Source organism: Ranitomeya variabilis, chromosome 7 (genome assembly GCF_051348905.1).
Source record: "Ranitomeya variabilis isolate aRanVar5 chromosome 7, aRanVar5.hap1, whole genome shotgun sequence".
Lineage (NCBI taxonomy): Eukaryota > Metazoa > Chordata > Amphibia > Anura > Dendrobatidae > Ranitomeya > Ranitomeya variabilis.
In genome coordinates this window covers 205,999,385-206,022,137 of record NC_135238.1, presented here as the reverse complement: position 1 = coordinate 206,022,137, position 22,753 = coordinate 205,999,385, and the positions used below count along the sequence as shown (strand labels likewise).

The window sequence follows — 22,753 nt, the reverse complement described above, 5'->3', positions numbered from 1 at the left end:
TCACAGCTCCGAATACTATGCCCTTACTCTCTATCTGCTTTTCTCTCTTCTATAGCCTTTTTATTTCTCTGCTCTCCATAAAGCATTAAATGCTTTCTCCCCTCTAAGCTGCAGATCTTTTGTGCAACGCCCCCCTGCTGCTGTTCCTAACAATAAAAGAAGGAAGGAGGAGAGCAGAGCGAGTCAGAACGGAGTAGGGACTTTGGATTTGTAACATTTTTTTATTTTTTTTGCGCAGAGCCCTAAGCTAGACAAAGACCTAGGAAATGCAGCCGAAAAATGGTAGTAAAATTGTAGTAATGAGTTAGAAAGTTGCTTTTAGGGCAGCAAATGATTAAAAACACGTCATTTGCATAGATTTCTACGCCTAAATTTTGCTTTTGTACCGCAGACGTCAGAAGGCTCGAGAGAGGCAGCAGAAGTTACTGGCCGAATTTGCTTCGAGACAGAAAAGCTTTATGGAAACTGCAATGGATGTTGGTAAGATTTATGACCGGTTGGTCTTGGCATGTGACGTCTTTCCCTCCGCAGCACAGTCTCGCTTGTGTTCATCATTACTTTTCACCTTAAGCCAGATATGTTTTGCAGTTAATACTAGTAAATTGCGAGATTAATTTTTCCGATTTAATTGCTGCAACAGCTTTTGTACCTTCCAGCCGAGTCAATTCATCAGATTATGGCAGCGTGTCACACTGTGCAGACAGCATAGAGATGTGCATTATACCCAGGCCACGTTACTAGTATGGGCGGAAGTGAATCGCAGGATCGTTGTTCCATAAATGTAATACCAAAGAAAACGGCTTAAATTGCAAACTTCGCGCCCGTCCTTGTAAATTCGGAAGCATCGTTTTGGATCCATCCTAAACCCAAAGCTGTTTCTCTGCAGGACCACGCTCTGTTATTCAGCAAACTTACTGCCGGGAACGAGCTCCGTTTTTTTGTTTGTTTGTTTGTTTTTTTACACAAAATTCTGAACACTTGTCATTTATTGAAACCGTTTAGGAAAATAAATTAGATTTTGCCGGTCTTTTGAGAATCGTCTTGCTGGGCACCGGCAAGATATATTAGTCTGCTAATAGCTCCTCGGATGCTAGGGGAATTTTCTTGACATAAAATGTTTTGCAAAGGAAAATGGAGCCTTGGGGCGTATCGGGGAACAGTTTTACTTAGCACGGCGCAACCCCCGTCAAACAAGCCGTGCGACCTCAACTACACGGAGGCACCATGGAGAATGGAGATCATCAACTAAGAGGGAAAAAACGATTATCTGCGCAGCGGGGCGCCCCTTCTCTTTTAATATTACACCAATTTATTGCAGATTGTGTTTTATGGCTTTGGTTGTTTCGCGGATTTGGAATATTTTAGTTTTAGATTTTAGAATGTTCAGTGATCTGTCGTACAATGAATATTTGCTAGATTTGGTTAAATAGTGGGTTTTATTTCCAGAATACACCTGTCCCATCTCGGCTGCAATTTCTTTTTAAAGAAACAATCTATCTTTCCTTTACTCACCCTTCCTGAGTCCAGCGCTGAATCTCTGCCACTGCTCCTGTTATCTGATACAAACTGCAGCACTGATGTCACATCAACAGCGCTGCAGACAATCAGTGACTTCAGAGCTGCAGACAATAACAGACATCGGGAGCAGCGGCAAAGGCTCAATGAGTAACTCCGTTATGGACAAAGGTTTTTTAAGATGGGAAAAACCCGCTGATACATCATGATGTTGAGTATCAGTATTTAACCCACTTTGTAAAACTTTATACGCGTGACTGTATCATGCCGCGACAAGAAAAAAAAATCAACTTAATGTTGGTCTTCACAGGAAGAATAAAAAGGGAAAATGGCATTAAATTTGTGTTGAGCTCATAGACAGTTATACTGTATGATAAACTCATCTACTTATGACCTGCAGCTGATTGGTTGACGATTTGTTAATGAAGTGGTAACGGGGATAAGGCTACATTCACACCTTGTTAGGACCACTCCTATATTGGTCTTCAAATCTGCCCGTACTCTACCAGACACACTCGCCTTCCCTAACATGTGCACGCCTGCTGTGCTTGTGTATTCAACATATGGAGTGGAGAACGAGACCTCTGGTGACGGCCTATATCTCAGGGAAATCAAAGGAACTGGTGATGTGCTCATCTATACGAGACCCTTTTAAAAAGCTTCCATTTTCAGTCTGTTTGCTAACCTGCATGCTGGGAGAGGGGCAGAGAGAGCAGCGCCATCTGTGGTCTTGGAGTTCTGCCAGAGGTGAATCGCGTTGTATGACTTATTACAACTTCCTCCACTATTAAAAGATCCCTCCTAAGGTTCCATTTAGTGATGATGGAGCGTACTCTGATAAGGTGTTGTCTGAGCATGCTCAGGTGCTAACCGAGTGCTTTAAAAATATGTCCGAGTCCTCACGGCTGCATGTTTCGTGGCTGTTTGACAGCCTCAGCACATGCAGAGATTGCCGAACAAACAGGAAATCCCCCCATAGAATTCCACCTCGGAGTGACGCCAGTAGACTCTTTACAGCTTGTTTGCTCAAGATTGCTGTTAGAGATAAATAACAAAAGACTGACCGTCACATCCAAACATAAATAGGTCTGAATAGGTGCTTACCTAGAGTCGCCAACTCTTATACATTCAAACAAAAAGCGGCGCTCTAACGCTAAAACATGAAAATTAAATTGCATTACTGGACTAGAAATATGAAAAATTTACATTGCTTAGCGCATAAATTGGCCAATTCATGTGTTCCCGGCAGCCACGATAAGGTGATTCTCGTTGCCAGGACCTAATGCCAATCCTCTCTTAGACTGAAGTGTAAATCTCTATGGGAATCTAATGTGAATCCTCTCTAAGGGTACCGTCACACAGTGAAATTTTCATCGCTACGACGGCACGATTCGTGACGTTCTAGGGATATCGTTACGATATCGCTGTCTCTGACACGCTACTGCGATCAGACACCACGCTGAGAATCGTACGTCGTAGCAGATCGTTTGGAACTTTCTTTCGTCGCTTGATCACCCGCTGACATCGCTGGATCGTTGTGTGTGACAGCGATCCAGCGATGCGTTCCCTTGTAACCAGGGTAAACATCGGGTAACTAAGCGCAGGGCCGCGCTTAGTAACCCGATGTTTACCCTGGTTACCAGCGTAAACGTAAAAAAAACAAACAGTACATACTTACATTCCGGTGTCTGTCCCCCGGCGTCTCAGCTTCTCTGCACTGTGAGCGCCTGCCGGCCGGAAAGCGAGCACAGCGGTGACGTCACCGCTCTGCTTTCCGGATATGGTGCTTACACAGTGCAGAGAAGCAGAACGCCGGGGGACAGACACCGGAATGTAAGTATGTACTGTTTGTTTTTTTACGTTTACGCTGGTAACCAGGGTAAACATCGGGTTACTAAGCGCGGCCCTGCGCTTAGTAACCCGATGTTTACCCTGGTTACCCGGGGACTTCGGCATCGCTCCAGCGCTGTGATTGCAAAGTGTGACCGCAGTCTACGACGCTGGAGCGATAATCATACGACGCTGCGACGTCACGGATCGTGCCGTCGTAGAGATGAAAGTGGCACTGTGTGACGGTACCCTTAGACTGAAGTCTATATAGGATTGGCATTAGGTCCTGGCAGCGAGAATCGCCTTATCGTGGCTGCCGGGTACACATGAATTGGTGTGACCATGGTGTTGGTTTGCACTGTCAGTCTTCAGGAGTGCACCAGCATGCCAGAGACAGAGAGCGGTCCACTCCTGAAGGTGTAACTTGAGAAAACACTTTTAAGGCGGAATTCAGATGGCCGTATAAAAAAAAAAAAAAAAAAAAAAAAAAACAGGACAATTGTTTACTGATGGGTGCAGAAACTTCCTTTTATTACATACACCACTCTGGTCTGCAAAACTGACTTTAAGTGCATGCAGAGATTGTTTTTTACCCTAAAAAATGTCTGTGTGCATTAGCACATTGACTACAATTCGCATCTGTCCTGTCCATCTGAGGTCCCCCAAAAAAACTTGCCTAAAAAGCCCTAATTAAGAGATGCCTAGCCCTCTTATCTCGTAATCCTGGCCAGCTCCAGAGCAGGAATTACTGCCTCGACAGCAGAGGTGGTCGGTCTCCTAGATAACGAGATGTAAACAAGTGTTAATATCTTAAGGATGCCTGCAAATTTTAATAAGTAATAAATTACAGAAGGGCTCATCATTATTTATTTTACAAACTCTTTCCAACAATATCAGTCTGAGAAAATGGAAATAACCCTTGAAGTGGATCAGCGCTCTATTTTGTTTTCCCTGACCATGGCTTCCATAGAGTGATCCTTTGTATTTTATTACTTAGGAAGGATAAATTAAAAAGAAAAGGAAAAAACAAAATCCTACTAAAAATAAAATGTTTCCATCCACCTTTTTTGTTCCAGGATATGCAGATCGTGCACATAGAAAGCGACTCGGCCGCAGCGTTGCTTTATGTCGGCCCCGGTGTGATTTCTTCCACTTGCTGTTCTGTATTCATTGGTTTTTCTGAGGAATCTCTGCCAAGCAGGAAAGTTATATTTATATTATAAGTCGAAGTGGGTGAAAAATTGCCCGCCACATGAGAGATTGCTGAATGGGACTGGAAATAACCCAAGATTCCTCTAAACACGGAGAAACTCTGATCCTCTATATGGAGGGTTAGAGCCGTTATCAGCAGATAATGTAGTGCACGGAAATCTGCGTCATCGAGCAGTCACCCCGGCGTGACAACACATTATTTCTCTCTCGCTTGTTACAATCGCTGGACTTTTTTTCCCCCTTCATTGTGACAGCATAACCATACGCTTCACATTATAACCGCTGAGGTCAATAATGCGCGGTGCTCAGAGCCGCCACCTATTGTTTTTGTCGGCCGCCAGCTCTGTATAGATCGGAAATAAACTGTGTGTTGTATTATTAACTGATCTGTCACTACTAAAGGAGCCAGCAACTTTGTAAATGTGGCTCTGCCCTTTTATATAGGAAATAAAATAAAAAATAAATGTGATATATGCCACCTGACCTGAACTTAAGTCCAAAGGTCCGGGTACCAAAAGTGTAGCAGAACTGTAAAAAACAATGGAGACCCAATCTGGGGAAAAAACTCACTTGTTCGCTCCCGCACCCTCTCGCTCATTCTCAGGTTCCCTCATCTCTAATGGCGATGTTTATAATGCTGTAAAAATTCATTTAGACCGGCCAACCGCTGTCGTTACACAACCACCCATTGCACTTTTGTGCATCATGTTCTCGGCAGCACAGGACAACGAAATTTGTTTTCAGGCAACCTTTTAAAAATCATTTTGCCCAACAAATTGAACGTTTTGCTTCTTCATCAGGGGTCGGGCAGTGTCAATGGGCACCAAGTCCTTCTCTGATTCTTCAGAATATCATTGTTGGGTTATGTTCACACAAGCCTTCAACGTTTTTCTTGCAAACTTGAAAGTGGTTGTCGGAGCAAATTATATTGATGGCCTATCTTTGCTGCACTCCTGTTAGATATTGGCAGGTGGTGTGTGTCTTGTACACCTGTCTTTTTCCACTATCCTAAGATCATCAGTGTCAGATAAATTGGGGTTTTGCACCAGACACCCCCACCAATTTGCAGATGGATGGAAACCGTGAATGGATCTGGAGCAGCACAGACCCACACACTCCCCAAGACAGAAACTCAGCTTTTTTTCTTTTTAAGAGCAGAGCTACAGTTCTCAGATGGGGCATGTCCGATTTCAACATGCCATGGAAAGTCATGACACCATCTGTAATTGCTACAAAGCAATCCTGACATGTAGTGAAAAATATCACCTGGTTTAACTGATGGCCTATAAAAAGGTAAAAGGTGTCTCTTAACCAAAGAGCCACACAAGAAACATCTGATGACCAGTAAAACCAGTGAGCTCTCTCAAGACCTGAGCAACCTTATTGTTGCGCAACTTATTGATGGCATTGGTTACAGAATAATTTTTTAACTACTGAAGGTTCAAGTGTGCACTGTTGGGGTCATAATCCAGAAATGGACAGAACTTAATTTCACCATAAACCTGCTATGACCAGTTGTTCCTCCTGACGATTCTTTTTACTCCCCTGTCTAAAATCTCACAAGAGTTGTCCAAGAGGCAAGGACCACCTGCGGAGAGCTACAGAAAGACCTTAAATCAGCAGGTACAATTGTTTCAAAGAAAACTCAACCTCCATGGCCTTTATGCACGCTCACCATGCAAGACTCAATTGCCGCGCAAAAAGCATGTTCAAGTTCGTTTTTAAAGTTTGTTCAACAACATTTGGACAAGCCTGTGAAATACTGGGATATAGTCTGGTCACATAAGACTAAAATTGAACTGTTTGGATGCCATAATACATACCATGTTTGGAGGCCAAAAGGCACTGCATATCACCCCAAAGACACCATACCAACAGTGAAGTTTGGAAGTGAGAACATCATGGTGTGGGGCTGTTTTTCAGCATACATCACTGAAAAACTTCATATAATTGAAGGAATGATGCATGGACAAATGGCAGCAGATTTTTCTTCAAGAATATCTTTGTACGTCTACCAATATGATGTAACAAGGGTGGACATTTCAGCAAAATAATGATCCCAAACACACAGCCAAGGAAACTCAATTAGTTTCAGAGAGAGAAAATAAAGCTGCTAGAATGGCCGAACTAATCACCGGACCTAAATCCTATGGAAAATGTATGGAAGGAACTAAAGCTCAGAGTTCATAGAAGGTCCCCATGGAAGCTTCAGGGTTTGATGAGCAGTTGTGTGGACAAATGGGTCAAAATCACACCTGAGCAATGCCTGCGACTAGTTTCTCCACACAGGAGGTGTCTTGAAGCTGTCATCACCAACAGACTTTTGTACGAAGTGTGAAATTTCAGTAAGCGTGTTTAATACTTTTCCCTGTCATTTATCACTATTACCCATAACTTCATTTATGGAGATCTATTGTTTGATTTCTTTGCCTGTGTGGATTGGATGGGTTGTTACCGGCATCTGGTGAGAATTTCATGTCAATAACACCTTTAGAAATTGATAATTTAGAACATTGGTGGTGTTTAGTAATGAGTGAGTCCCAAGCACGCTCGGGTGGTCTCCGAGTATTTGTGACTGCTCGGAGATTGTTTTCCTTGCCGCAGCTGGATGATTTACGGCTGATAGCCAGCTTGATTACATGTGGGGGTTGCCTGGTTGCTAGGGAATCCCCACATGTAATCAAGCTGTCTAGCAATCGCAAATCATCCAGCTGCGGCAAGAAAAACTAAATCTCCGAGCAGTCATAAATACTTGGAGGTCACCCGAGCGTGCTCAGGAAAACCCGAGCAACGAGTATACTCGCTCATCACTAGTGATGTTCAGTACTTATTCTACCTGCTGTATGTATGTACAGTGGCTTGGAAATGTTTGTGCACCCCTGTCAAAATTACTGTTGTGAACATTTAAGTAAGTTAAAGATTAAATGATCTCTTAAAGGCCTCGCGTTAAAGATGACACATTTCCTTTGTATTGTAGGAAAAAGAAAAAAAATATATATTATATAAAATACATTTTAAAATTTACCAAAAATAAAATGGACTGATGGAAAAGCTTGGGCACCCTTGCAGATTTGTGTGCTTGGATAATTTTGACCAAGGTTTTTAACCTTAATTAGCCTGTTGGGGTTATTGCTTGTTCACTATCATCATTGCGAAAGGCCAGGTGATGCAAATTTCCCAGCTTTATAACAAAGCAGCCTCCTCTCTAACCTTGTGCCAAAAATACAGCAGCCATGGATTCTTCTAAGCAGCTACCTAGCACTAGAAAATGAAAATGGTGGAGGCCAACAATCCAGGAGAAGGCTGCAAGAAGATAGCAAAGCGTTTTCAAGTTGCTCTTTCCTCGGTTTGAAATGTAATTAAGAAATGGCAGTTACCAGGAACAGTGGAGGTCAAGATAAGGTCTGGAAGACCAAGCAAAATTTGTGAGAGCTGCTCGTAGGATTGCTAGAGAGGCAAATCGGTAACCTTGCTTGACTGCAAAAGACCTTCAGAAAGCTTAAGCAGACTCTGGAGTTGATCTGATGGTCTCCGTTCGCAGCTGCAAAATATAAATGGGGTCATCTCGAAGACAAACTCCTTAAAATTGGCAGAACAGGGGCATGGACCTTCTGCTCCAATTGAGTGGAAGGTCGGACTCTTAACCACTGCTCCACTCAGGCTCGGACTGGCCCACCGGAGAACCGGAGGATTCTCCGGTGGGCCAAGGCACTGACACCTGCTGGCATACTGGCCAGCAGCCGCCTAGGGCCCCCACTGCTCCAGGGGTATCACATGACCGCTCACGCAGGAAGAAGGTGCTGCGCCGGGAGTCGGGACAGAGCCAGAGGGATGTCAGCACGGCCGCCTGGTGTGGGACAGGTGAGTATGGGGGACGGGGGGATGAAGGAGGACATAAGCCGGCGCGCCATGCAAGATGGGAGCAGGAGCGGGAGCAGGGGGGGTGGAGAGATAAGCCATGCATACGGGGGGGAAAGGGGATATGAGCCATGCATACAGGGGGGGAATATGAGCCATGCATACAGGGGGGGGAATATGAGCCATGCATACGGGGGGGATATGAGCCATGCATACGGGGGGGGATATGAGCCATGCATACAGGAGGGGGAATATGAGCCATGCATACGGGGGGGGAATATGAGCCATGCATACAGGAGGGGGAATATGAGCCATGCATACAGGAGGGGGGAATATGAGCCATGCATATGGGGGGGGATATGAGCCATGCATACAGGAGGGGGGGAATATGAGTCATGCATACAGGGGGGGAATATGAGCCATGCATACAGGGGGGGGGAACATGAGCCATGCATACAGGGGGGGGGAACATGAGCCATGCATACAGGGGGGGGGAACATGAGCCATGCATACAGGGGGGGGAACATGAGCCATGCATGCAGGGGGGGGGAACATGAGCCATGCATACAGGGGGGGGGAAATATGAGCCATGCATACAGGGGGGGGGAAATATGAGCCATGCATACAGGGGGAGAATATGAGCCATGCATACAGGGGGGGGATATGAGCCATGCATATGGGATGGGAGGGAGATGAGCCATGAATACAGGAGGGGGGGTCATTATGCAGTATTGAGCATCATGTGGGATCATTATACAGTATGGAGAACTGTGTGTGGCCATTATACAGTATTGAGCATCATGTGTGGCCATTATACAGTATGGAGCATCATGTGTGACCAATGGACATTATACAGTATGGAGCATCATGTGTGGCCTTATACAGTATGGAGCATCATTTGTGGCCATTATACAGTATTGAGCATCGTGTGGGATCATTATACAGTATGGAGAACTGTGTGTGGCCGTTATACAGTATGGAGCACTGTGTGTGGCCATTATACAGTATGGAGCACTGTGTGGCCATTATACATTATGGAGCATCATGTGTGGCCATTATACACTATGGAGCATCATGTGTGACCATTATACAGTATTGAGCATCATGTGTGGCCATTATACAGTATGGAGAACTGTGTGCAGCCATTATACAGTATGGAGAACTGTGTGTGGCCATTATACAGTATAGGGCATCATGTGTGGTGGCCGTTATACAGTATTGAGTATCATGTGTGGCCATTATACAGTATGGAGCACTGTGTGGCCATATTTTTTTTTGTTTATAATTATTGTATATAAAACAGTGTGATCAGCAGTGCTAAATGGCTGTGGTTGGGACGTGGATATGGGTGTGACTAGTTGTGAAATGGGTGTGGTCAGAGGCGTGGCCTAAAATTTGCCGTGGTGCACTACGTGTGCCGCAAACTTTATACCTTCTTCAAAAGTTGGGAGGTATGGTACCGCATCTGCCAGATCATGGCAAGTGCCGCAAATCCCATAGGGAATGAATGAGGCCGAACGCAGTGTTGCCGTAAGTGATCCGTTACGCGGCAGATGCAGAAAAACTGCCCGACCTGCTGCAAAAGGCGACTTTCACATCAGCGATTCTTGCCAAAGTCACTGCCGATAGTGTCATACTCACCAAAGGGGGAGGCAGCACTAAAAGTGCCTAGGGCAGCAGAAACTCTAAATACGGCCCTGGGGGGCTACATTATATTCTGTGGGGGGACTGCATTATACTCAGGGTACTACATTATATTATGGGGGGCTACATCATACTATATGAGGGGTTACAGTATACTCTGTGGGGGGCTGCATTATATTCTGTGGTGGGGCTGCATTATTCTCTCGGGACTACATTATATTATGGGGGCTACATCATACTATATGAGGGGGCTACAGTATACTCTATGGGGGGCTGCATTATATTCTGTGGTGGAACTGCATTCTCTCAGGGGACTACATTATATTCTGTGATGGGTTGCATTATACTATATGAGGGGGGCTGCATTATACCCTATGGGGGTGCTACATTATATTCTATAGTGGGGACTGCGTCATACCTGAGGGGGTTGCATTATATTTTATGAGGGGGCTAAATTATATTCTATGAGGGGGCTACCCCAACCCTTGCTACATAATTAAGACGTGAACTACCTTATATTATACCCTGATATTAGCGCTTTTTACCGCACAATTGGTGGTCTTGTATCTATTTCTATGTAGCTACATAGTGGGCCCCAAGAATGATTTTCTCTGGTGGGCCCAAGGTGCTCCAGTCCGACGCTGGCTCCATCCTTTCTCTATGTGCCGTCGTTAAAAGACATCCCTTATGGGAAAACACAGCGGAGTCCATCATAGTTGCAGGGGGTGTTAGGCTTTGTGTCGGTCACATGATGTCTCTGTTTCCTGTATGAATCTTTCCTTTTCCTGACTCTATGGTGAACTTACAATTGTGTGAGTGATTCTAGTTCCATAGGGTTTTTATTATTTCTTTGTATTATTTTTATTTTTTCTGCATACAATAGATGTCAGGTAATTTTTTTTCATTCACTTTAAGTATTCTTTTTTAACAGAATCTCCGGAGTCTGACGTTGCTATGGAGATAGCGTCATCGGAACAGCAAGTGTCCGAACCTACGTACGACTGTGTGATATGTGGCCAGAGTGGGCCGTCCACGGAGGACCGTCCCATCGGGCTGGTGGTCTTGTTGCAGGCAACATCTGGTAAGGGACGTCCTCTCTACAAATCCTAAAGGGCCAGTTCTTAATGTCCTGAATTACGTACTTTGTGTCCTTTTTAAGGAATGTTACTTTTTTGCTTTCTGTCTCGTTTTTGCTTGTTTTTTAACCTTCTTTTTTTGGAGAGAAGTGTTAATACTTGCACAGCAAAGATTCTCCATCTATCCAGTCCTTGTAGCGGATCAGAAAAGCCATGTTTGGACTCCTTAACGAAGTATTTTGTTTACCGGGGACTAGAGTTTATCTCCTATCAACAAATAATTGTATTTACTTAAAGGGGTTGTCTGGCCACCTGTAAAAAAAATGAAAACAAAATCACCAGTCCGCTCGAAAATATTTTTAATAAGTATTACTTGGCAGTTTTCCACCACTGCCATTAGGACACTTTCCAGGTACCCGCTGGTCTCCGTACTTCCTCCTCAGTTTGGACAGACAAGTGACCACTGCAGTCAATCAGTGGCCGTACGGGTGATCAACACTTCACGGCTACATCCTCTGCGGAGGTGAAATGTTTGTCTGGACTGAGCAGAATTCATAAAGACAAGCTGAGGGCTCGGGCAGCATTGAGAGCGGAGAACGGCAGACAATGCCTTTTTAAAAAGCATTTCCATTTATTTAAAATAAATAAAAATACATATTTTGGGCAATATACATCAATATTTATATAGACTAGAGAAGCCTTTGTTGTAACTTAAGGACGTTAAATAATTGTATATGTGTGTATTTATAATACTTTTTTTTTCCTCCCTTTAGTTTTGGGACACCGCCGTAAAATGTCTGAGCCAAAGAAGCTTCCAACCAGTGAAGAGGAGCAGATCTATCTGGAGGGAACATGTGGCGCAGCGCACGACGTCAGGCTCACCATATTACAGCGCCATTTCAAAGATGTGAGTGTGTGGCTACCTTGTCTCAAATATTGGCTTGTATTCCAGTCTATAAAGAGCAGAGTGGTCAGACACTTTATAAAAGTAGTACGTGCTAGCCTAAAATGATTCCTTATGACATCGGACATCATATTCCTTTGACACTTGGCCATAAGGTCATGTGGCTTATTAGAAAGCTAATTTAGTTTCCAAGACGCGGATTATGGTGGTAGAGTCCCACTATAAATCCTTGTGAAGACCCATTACAATCTGTAGTCGGCAGGCTGTCCTTAAAGAGAATCTATCAGCGGGATTTGCTATGTAATCTGAGAGCACCATGATGTAGGGGCTGAAGCCCTGATTTCAGCAATGTGCCACTTACTGGACTGGGTTTTGCGGTTTCAAAACAATCAATGTTTTATCAGCAGGAGATTATCACTGCAGGACAAGGTGTCTCGTGCCTTTTGGTTCAACCTCGCTCCCACCACTGCTTAGTTTACACTGTATATTGATAGAAATCAGCCAATCAATGGTGTGGGCGGGGCTTTACACTGCTCAACATTCAGAGCTTTGCTACATCTTCAGAAGAAAAAACAGTGATTGTATTGCAACTGCTGCACCCAGTAAAATTAGTAATACATCGCTGGAATCAGGATCTCCGAACCTACATTACGCTGCTGTCAGATTACATAGAGAAAACCACTGATCTCCAGCACTCCCATAGAGAATGAATGGAGTGGCAGTGTGCATGCTCAACCACTGCTTCGTTGCCAGAAGCGCAACAACCCACAGGGCCTGCTCCAGCTTGACGAAGGCTTGCATCGATGAGTCGGCCCCTTTAAATTTCTCCTTTTTGCTTATCGGTCTCATGATTTTCGTCCCACTCCTCACTACCACCGTGTTAGTCGAACACCTCTGACACGCTCAGTGAGAGGCAGTTTGCTAGTTTTTCCCCATCTGTTTCATTTCAAGAGATCTGTCGCTCTAGGCTCTGTACGGCCATCCATCACCGGCTGAACATACGTAGAGGTGCGCTGAGATTTATGAGTGTGATACTCTGAGCAATTAGTAGCTCATTCGCTAGACGTGGTCAAGAAGAGATTTTGGAAGAACGCTTTGTATAATGGCTGTTAACACCCCCGGAAAATGAGTGTCAATTGGTGGAAGATTACATGTGTTTACTACCAATATTGATCCTCTACGTGCACAGACCAAAGGATGGATTCACAGATTGATCAAGGGCACATGTGATTTGCATTTTATGGGCTGTAACCTTTGTTTATTCCATATATCATTGTAAGGAGCTTGTTAAATAGGATTCCTGAAAACCAGATGGTAAAATACTGTCTTGTTTGTATAAATGTTATCATATTGAGATCATTTCTCTCCATTTATATTCACATTATTATAGATGTGTAAGGTGATTTTTAAATAGTTGAGAGCTTTTCCAAAAGGCACCAAACAAATCCTTAAAGGGGTTGTCCAGCCTTAAGCTACAAGACTGCATCGAGAGCTGGCCGCTTGCTATTTGCACACCTCCGGCAACATTCTGACTACACTGGGTCCGACCTCGTTCAATACACTTGCATTGAGCAAGACTGCGCATATCAAGTCGGCATGTGACCACATGAATGCAAATCACATATATATATGTATGTATAACAAAAAAACTATCACCACCTAATGTGAACACGTGCAAGCTGTGAAAACTGCATAATATACGGTACACAAAAAAGAACACAGCACAGAATAACATTCAATTTAGATTAAACTTCTCAACATTTTCCCCAAAAATTTTTCTTACAGTTTTTTTTTTTTACTTACAGTAATAACGTTATCAGCTCTACCTGCCCATAAATTGTAGGCTTAGCCTGGTAGTGACATGTTTGTCCAAAATTGTAGGCTGCTGGCCCAGAAGTGGCTTATACTGTAGAGAAGGGACCCATCAGAGGGAGGTCACCTTGTCGTGGTTGATGGGCATACATGAATTGGCCAATTTGTGCACGAAGAACCTTCATTTTTCATCCATTACTGTAAGTCCCCCAAAAAATTTAGAAAAATTTTTTTGGAAAAATTTTGAGAAGTTTAATCTAAACTTAATGTTTTTCTGTGTTTTCACATGGCCTAGCTTCATGTACATGTGCTGCTGTGTTCTTTTTTTTTTTTGTGTATGAATATATATATATATATATATATATATATATATATATATATATATATATATATATATATATATATATATATATATATATATATATTTTATTTATTTACTGAGTGAGCGTACAGGGTGGGCTTACAGGTGTACAGTGACTGTCCTATACGTCGGTCGTCGCTCTGCATGGTTACGCCGGTTGTGCTCGTTCTGCGCCCGTCTGCCCTCCAGTAGATGACTGAGACTTTTTAAAGATGTATTCTTCTGTGTGTGATTAATGTGGCCACAAACTCCTACGAGCCGGTCTGGCCATATATTGATCGTTAGAGTGCGATTCAGGGCTTTAAAATGAGCTCGAACCTGAACGTCCTCAGGTCAAGTTTTATGTGTTTGCCATGATGGCTTCCATTGTCGATGGACTTTACATATTTGATTGTGCTGGTGAAAGCCGACTTCTGTGTTCCTTATAGTCGTGCATGCTGTGGGGCTTATCGATATAATTGGAGAACTACAGTGACCAGCGCTGGACGAAGGGGATTTAGGTTCAGATTGTTCCATCCTCTAGACCTGACATGTAGCGACGACGTTTTCTATAGACAGACGCTGGAGCAATTAGTCTTTTTACAGAGGCCGACTTTAATTTTGGAGACAGTGGTATCGTCACCGCTCCAGAAGCAAGCATGGCTGGACACCATGGCAGCATGGTTCCGATTTTCTTTAAAGGAAATCAGTCACCAGGTTTTTGCTATGTAATCTGACAGCAGCATGATGTAGAGGCCGAGACCCTGATTCCAGCGCTGTCTTTTTGATACAATCTGTTTTCTCCTACGCCTCATTGGGGGACACAGACCGTGGGTGTTATGCTGCTTGCCACTAGGAGGACACTAAGTGATACAAAGAAAGTTAGCTCCTCCCCTGCAGTATACACCCTCCTGCTGGCCCTCAGCTAACCAGTTCTTGCTTAGTGTCTGTAGGAGGCACTTGGGTCTGTTTTCAGACCCCAACTTTCTTATTTTAATTTAAATTTTTTATTCAACGGAGTGAAGGGGGCGACGGATCCTTTTTTATGGGACCCGCTCTCTCCCGAACCAGCAACAGGCGAGCACGGCGAGTATACCTCCCCGTCCCTCTCCTGCGACGTTGGAGCACGCCAATTTTTACTGGGGCAACGGGTTTCCATCTTTGGTCCCGATTTCCCTTCCCCCTGCAAGACGGCGAGCACATAGAGCCTGCTCTAATGTTCCTCTCCGGTGGCCCGACATACAAGGCCCACATCACATGGCGTTGCATACTTGCGGCAGAGCCCACCTCTCCACCTACCTAACAAGGGGATGATGGATTGAGAGAAGAGGTTGAGGATGGAGCGCGCAGGTACAGGGGGACCTGCATTACAGGACTGTGAGTATATCAGGAGTTCCCCTCCTGCGCTCCAGATCGCTTTGCGGCCGCGCCGCTGCAGCGCGTGACCAGCACCGCCGGGCAGGCCGGAAATTTAGTTCCCGGTTTTTCAGCCGGAGTAGGCCGCAGTGGCCTCTATGGGGCAGGCGCTGGCGGTACTTGCGGCAGAGCCCCTGGAGAGAGGCGCCGGCAGTCGGGAAACTGCGGCGGTTAGCGTCGCTCCGTTGCGGCCACCGCGTATCGCCAGGCAGGCCGAAAATTTAGTCCCCGGCTTCTCAGCTGGAGTAGGCCGCAGTGGGCAGATCCCTCCCACGGCCGTAACCCCGCCCCCTATATCGGCGCTTCTCGTCTGGGACGAGAGGCGCCCTGCAGATCTCGGGGGCCATTCTTCCTCACGCTGACTGCGTGGAAGATGCGGTCCTGGGGGTGCCACTGGCCGGTACACAGCGGCAATCATTCGGCGCGCGGCCCGCCGACGCGCTCCACCGGCAGGCTCCATAAATTTAGTTCCCGGCTTTTTCAGCCGGACTAGGCCGCAGTTGAAATCCCCTTCAGGGGCGAAGGTGCTTCATGGTCCCGATGGGCTGAACTTCGTGGATATACAGAAGCCCCCCTCCATGGTCCGGGCAGCCCCCACTATCCCACCACAGTGAAAGCGGATGGCGCAAGGAGGCGGACGGTTCCTCTCCACCTCCCTAACAAGGGGATGATGGATTGAGGTTTATCTCTCTATCCCTGCACCGTCCACGCTGCAATACCTGACATCCGCGGCGGCTCCATGCCGGGACGCGCACCGTTGGTAAGTGGATCCTGCCAGTAATGGGCTTCTGCAGCGGGATATTGACAGGCAGTCTCAGGCTTCCCTGTGGCCACCTCCCTGAGGTAACGCTCCAGCCGGCTAAATAATTTAGCTCCCGGCTTCGGCCGATGTGTGGTCCGCACACCAGAAGCGCACTGTGTCGCCTCAAGGCGGCTTAGCATTTTTTCCTGGCGCTTAGCTCCTGACGCGGAAGCGCTCAATTTTCTCGAGCAACGGGTGACCACCCCTAACTTCTACACTGACGCCGGCTGCAGAAATTTACGCCCCGGCTGGGGCCTATTCATGGAAGTTTCGAGGCTCCGCCCACGTCGTGCCTGTGGCTGCGCCCCCTGAATTGGCGCTTCTCGCTCGCTGCGAGATTTTACCTAAACCCGCATGACTCGACCAGTATTCTCTGGTCTTAAAGGCACGTGACCAGTATTCCCTGGTCTTAAAGGCACGTGACCAGTATTCCCTGGTCTAAAGGCACGTGACCAGTATTCCCTGGTCTTAAAGGCACGTGACCAGTATTCCCTGGTCTTAAAGGCATGTGACCAGTATTCCCTGGTCTTAAGGGTACGTGACCAGTATCCCCTGGTCTTAAAGGCACGTGACTAGTATTCCCTGGTCTTAAAGGCGCGTGACCAGTATTCCCGGGTTTTAAAGACACGGGACCAGTAAGTATCCCCGGGTCTTAAACGCACACGTCCAGCATTCCCTGGTCTTAAAGGCACACGACCAGTATTCCCTGGTCTTAAAGGCACACGACCAGCATTCTCTGGTCTTAAAGCCACACGACCAGTAATCCCTGGTCTTAAAGGCACACGACCAGTATTCCCTGCTCTTAAAGGCACACGACCAGTATTCCCTGGTCTTCAAGGCACACGACCATTATTCCCTGGTCTTAAAGGCACACGACCAGTATTCCCTGGTCTTAAAGGCACACGACCAGTATTCCCTGGTCTTAAAGGCACACGACCAGTATTCCCTGGTCTTAAAGGCACACGACCAGTATTCCCTGGTCTTAAAGGCACACGACCAGTATTCCCTGGTCTTGAGGGCACCATGACCAAACCGAAACTGGTCATAAAATGAGGAGCCCTCTGCCGCTGATCCCAGTTTATCCCAGTGTAACTAGTTCCTCAGCCTAAACTCCCTCGTAGAGCTTTTGCCATCCAGGATTCACTGGACAGAAGCCTCTACGTGGGACGCTATGCCTGGTCTGATTTTTAAGGGCGACAGGCACTTTAAAGGGCGCCGGTCTCCCCACACCATCAACAGATGGGCACACGAAGGTCCAGGCCTAACGCCAGACAACCTGTCCTGTCCACCCGGAGACCTGAACTCTGTGGATGTACAGAGGCATCCTTTTTTCGGGCGTCTGAGCACCCCCCTCTGCATCACCACTATTTAACAGAAGATGCAAGTAGGCGAATGTTCCCTCTCCACTTCCTTGTTAAGAGGATGGTGGATCGAGGCTCCTAATTTTTAACTCTGCAATGACCTGCTGGAAGCAGCGGCGCATTCTGCCACTCGGCAGATTAACCGGGTACAATCTCCTGTGGTTTACCTACCAGTATTCCTGCCCGATATGTCCTCAATTAAAAATGCCACGATCTGTCAAATAGCACATCTGGTTTGTTCCGTTTGGCAGCTACGGGTCCAGCCCTTTAACCTCCCTATCCGCCGCATGGATTGCTAGAGCAACGGTCTCCTGCTTGGAGTCCTTAACTATTTTGATTCACACCAGTATCCCTTTCCTGAAGACAGTTCAACTGGTCAATCATATTTTTGAGCGGGAGTCTAACGAAGAATCGTACGTTCCCGCAGCCCCGACCAACAGTAAAAGGGTTGTCCAGGACAGTCTAGATCTAAGGGATCTTGGTTCCTAAAAGGGGGAACGAGAAGTAGGACCGATCCCGGACCTCAAACTTCTAACAATCTTTTCACAAGGTTCTTTTTCTTCTTCGAATGGAGTCTCATCCGCTCAGCCATTACTTCAACAAAAAAGGTGCAGTTTCTGGCATCCATCGACATTCGGGATGTCTAACCTCTTCAAAGATTCCTTTGCTTTTCCATTCGTGAACAGCATTTAAGTCACGACCTTGTTCTTTGGCCTTGCTACCCCATCCAGGGTGTTCGCAAGGGTCATGGCGCCTGTCATCTTGCACCTAGAGGCGTGGTCGTCCTACCCTGTTTGGCTGACTGTTTACCCACCCTTGCAGGACTACGCCAAGTCGTCTATATCACTTGCGATACCCTCTCACCTGGGCTGGTGGCTAGACTTAGACAACTCCTCATTTCCAGCCCAGCAGATATCCTTTTTGAGGATGATCCAGTATTCTCCAGAAGGGTGGTAAATCTCCCCCCAGACAAGGTCATGGTTTTTCAACAGGGAGCTCGCGCTCTTGCTCACTCATTCCCTCATTTCATTCGATTTGCTGGGAGGGTTCCAAAAAAAAAAAAATAAATAATAATAATAAAATAAATAAATAAATAAATAAAACGGAGACAACAATGGAAGCAGTTTCCTTCGCTCCGTTAGTTTTCGGCAAGTCAAGCAGCCTTTCAGACGATAGTCTCTGAGCTCCTTCTTCATCCGGAGTTTTTTCTCCCGGTTCCATGGTTACTAGTAACTTCCAATGCCAGTTCTCTTCTCCCGATCATTGCTCTGGAGATCTCAAGGGTAGTCCTATAGTAGGTCCTCTCCTTATGGCGGGTCAACCCATCCGAATTCAATTGGACAACGCCACGGCTGTGTCATACGTCAATCATCTAGCGAGTACCCACGTTCAAGCACCGTGGCCAAAGTAACTCACATGGGCAGAGATCTATCACTCGGTGATCTTGGCAGTACATATCCCAGGAGTAGACCTCTGGGCTGCGAACATATTTAGCCGTCAGGGTTTCACCTCAAGTGAGTGGGAACTTCACCGGAAGTATTCCATCAGACCCGCCTTCACTGGAGCTCTACAGTTGTGGTTCGGATGGCGTCCTGACTGATCGCCTGTGTACTGGAGTTTGTTGTTCGGCCTTGAGATCCAGGAGCCTTCGCACTGCATGCTCCGGTTGTTCCGTGGTACCAGTTTCCACTTCCGACAGCTTTTCGGAAGCAGAAAGGGCCCCAGTGATCCTCGGAAATCCGCATTGACCACGTCAGTTCGCTTGCAGTTCGTCTTTCTGCAACAAAACTGCAAGTAGGGACCACCTCGCAGGATGTTTTCACATGTAGTTCTTCCCTATTGCATACCGTTAGATCATTGGGATCTATTCTATTAGGGAAGGTTGCCCCCTTTTTCTCGGCGGTATCCTCATCCTGACGAGTCTTCGGTCCTAACGGGTCTTTTCAGACTCTTTTCTCTTATTTCCTTCAAGGCAAGGTTGGCCTCAAGCCTTCCCTGTCCCTAGTTACCAAGGTGGTATTGTATTACTACTGTCATGAGGGCATAGTTCTTCCCTCATCTTTTTTGGCACCACTCCACAAGATGGAATGAGGTCCCCATATTCTGGACACAGCTAGTGCTCTGAGTAGGTATGTCTTGAGGACGGCGTCCTTCCGAAGGTTGGACACTGTATCTTGGGTTTCCTAACGGTAAGAGGAAGGCTTCCTGACTTTTACAGGAAGAGTTTGGCCGTTTCCACCGGCCATTTAGCCTGGTGTATTCTTTCACCATCCAGGAGTCCTTCCGTGTTAGAAGACAGCCTATCTCCCCGTCTATCAGGCGTCAACAAGACACGCCTGCAAGCTTGCGGATTCGTCCAGTCCGCATGCATTCTTGAAGCATTATAATTCCCAGACTTCCACAGATGTGACTCTGGGCAGGCGGACTCTGCAGGCCGCGGTGGCGCACTTGTAAGTAGCAGTTACACAGAGCCTGATCTGACGTTGTCCCCACCCAGGGACTGCTTTGGTACGTCCCACGGTCTGTGTCCCCCAATGAGGCGTAGGAGAAAAGGAGATTTTTGTTTACTTACCGTAAAATCTTTTTCTCCGAGCCAATCATTGGGGGACACAGCTCCCACCCTGGTATTGGCTTATGCTTGTTTTTACAATCCGATATGCTATACTCTCATATATAATATGACATGCTGTAAGCTAATATGTTGTTACTGATCTCCTACTGCTTTTTGCACCGAACTGGTTAGCTGAGGGCCAGCAGGAGGGTGTATACTGCAGGGGAGGAGCTAACTTTCTTTGTATCACTTAGTGTCCTCCTAGTGGCAAGCAGCATAACACCCACGGTCTGTGTCCCCCAATGATTGGCTCGGAGAAAAAGATTTTACGGTAAGTAAACAAAAATCTCCTTTTCTCTGCCGCAGAGCTCTGAATGCTGAGCTCTGTATAACCCTGCCCACACCACTGATTGACAGCTTTTTGTGTACAATGTGCATTGGCAGAAAGCTGCTAATCGGAGCTGGAGGCGTGATTGGACCCGGATGCACAGGACACCTAGTCCTGTAGTGATAATCTCCTTCTGATAAAACACTGATTTTATTAAAACAGCAAAGCACAGCCTAGAAGGTCTCTTTTCCTGCATCATGGCGCTCTCAGCAGGTTTTTGCTATGTAATCTAACAGATCCCCTTTAAACTGTTATCGGGGAAAATTTGTTATTATCCGGTTACATTCCAATTAATGGATGGCCATGTAATTTATGGCTGTGAGAAGTCCACCTGAGAAAGTAGCTACTCCTATTTAAAGGGGTTTTACATCACTTTGATATTGACCACCTGTGCTTAGATTAAGCCACAATATGAGATCAGTGGGGGTCTGACACTCTGCACCCTTCCTTGTCCCCATCATTGTTTACCAGGCACACCATACATTTCAGAGTGGCTGCATGAAAAGGACTGAGCTGTAATACCAGGTGCAGCCACTATGAGACGTATGGAGCTGTCTGGTAAACAATGGGCTGGAGGCCGTGCTTGCTGGAGCGAAACAGATCCTTCAATCTGGTGATCCGTTTTCGGATTCCTGCAGCCCAATATTATGAGTCTGCAAGTTTCCCAGACTCTGCTGTTTGGTACGTCTGTTGCGGAGGGCGTACATGTTGTAACATCTGTGCACATTGACTAATGATGATTAAATCTCACCCACTTTACTTTTTGTCTTGGTATTGAAATACTGATTGGATGAAAACCCCCCAAAACCTGTATTCGGAAATAAAACCCAGAAATCGTCAAACCTCCCGCAGCTTGGCGGATGTGCAAACGGCAGACATTACTGCCATGCTGTTCCTGCTTGTTTGGTTCTTGCTGCTTTCTAAATTGTATGGGAGTGTCAGAACGGTTTCCATTCCTAGAGCTTATCTGTCCGTCTGTCTCTCCTCCAAACATGATGGAATTTATTGATTTTATTCTAGCATCCTTTTATAATATGAAGTCTCTTGACCTCTCTTTGGCCCCGTCAAGACTATGGCTAAGTTCTATAGTAGAAAAAAACTTAACCTTCTGATTAAAAAAAAAAAAAAAAAATGAAATTATATTTTTATAAAATTTATAAATTAATATTTTTTCATCCTCTTAATTGCAAGCAGATCTAGCGGTTCTGTTGTAGAATCCTGCAGCAAGTGTGCAATATCCCTACAGCTCCCCCACAGGGGAAACGATGCATTACTATTCTATTTTTAAATCCGTGGGCTTTCTTTGTGTTGCCTGGATATCCCGATTCCTCCAAATAAAACTGCGCACGTATGTGCTATCCAATCCTAGCTAATGTATGATAATCCCGAAAGATGTATTTAGATGTATTACCAAAGGGTTCCCCCAATTAGAGGCTAAGAGAAAGAGATTTTAACGTGAGTACACAAAAATCTCCTTTTTTTCACTATATTCTAAAACGGGCAGCACCTAGAATTGATTTCTTCTTGTATTACTTGAATTTAATGGTATAATTAACTCCAGCTCTTCTCTCCCTTCTTATCTTTTTTTTTTTCCTGTATCCAGAGTTCCTGTCTTCAGTCTGTATCGATTGGTTGGGAAGGAGGAGTATATGTCCAAACGTGCGGCCACACGCTCCATATAGACTGCCATAAATCCTACATGGAGTCATTGCGAGTAAGTTGCACAACTTTCTTTATCAACTAAGTTCTGTCTTGATTTCTTTAGGGTTTGGTTTTTTTTTTAAGCATTTTCCATTCTGAAAAAAGAAGGCTCTAGCTATCCCGTATATTCGGTCTAATGATGCCCCCTGCAGTGAAACAATAATTTACTAGTTCACTGAATTGGTTACTACAGCCAAAATGTTAACGAACAGATGGTGCTTTAAATGATATTGGTAACGTATGGTCAGTAGATGCCTTAAAATATTTCTCTGTTGCCGTCTTCTGCTGTTTCCAGCGCTGCCCCCGTCATCTCCTGCTTAATGTGACCGCAGTTGTGACCGGC

At 45.7% G+C, this 22,753-nt stretch overlaps 1 protein-coding gene across 2 annotated transcripts in view; it reads left to right on the top strand.

Moving 5' to 3' along the window:
* UBR3 (ubiquitin protein ligase E3 component n-recognin 3) overlaps positions 1–22,753 on the top strand; it is a 169,056-nt gene that overhangs the window by 91,297 nt on the left and 55,006 nt on the right. For both annotated transcript variants that reach the window (XM_077272745.1, XM_077272744.1), the window contains exons 24-27: positions 392–480; positions 10,991–11,140; positions 11,909–12,042; positions 22,313–22,423. In XM_077272745.1, the coding sequence (XP_077128860.1) occupies positions 392–480; positions 10,991–11,140; positions 11,909–12,042; positions 22,313–22,423 (484 nt within the window). The remainder of the gene's footprint in view (positions 1–391; positions 481–10,990; positions 11,141–11,908; positions 12,043–22,312; positions 22,424–22,753) is intronic.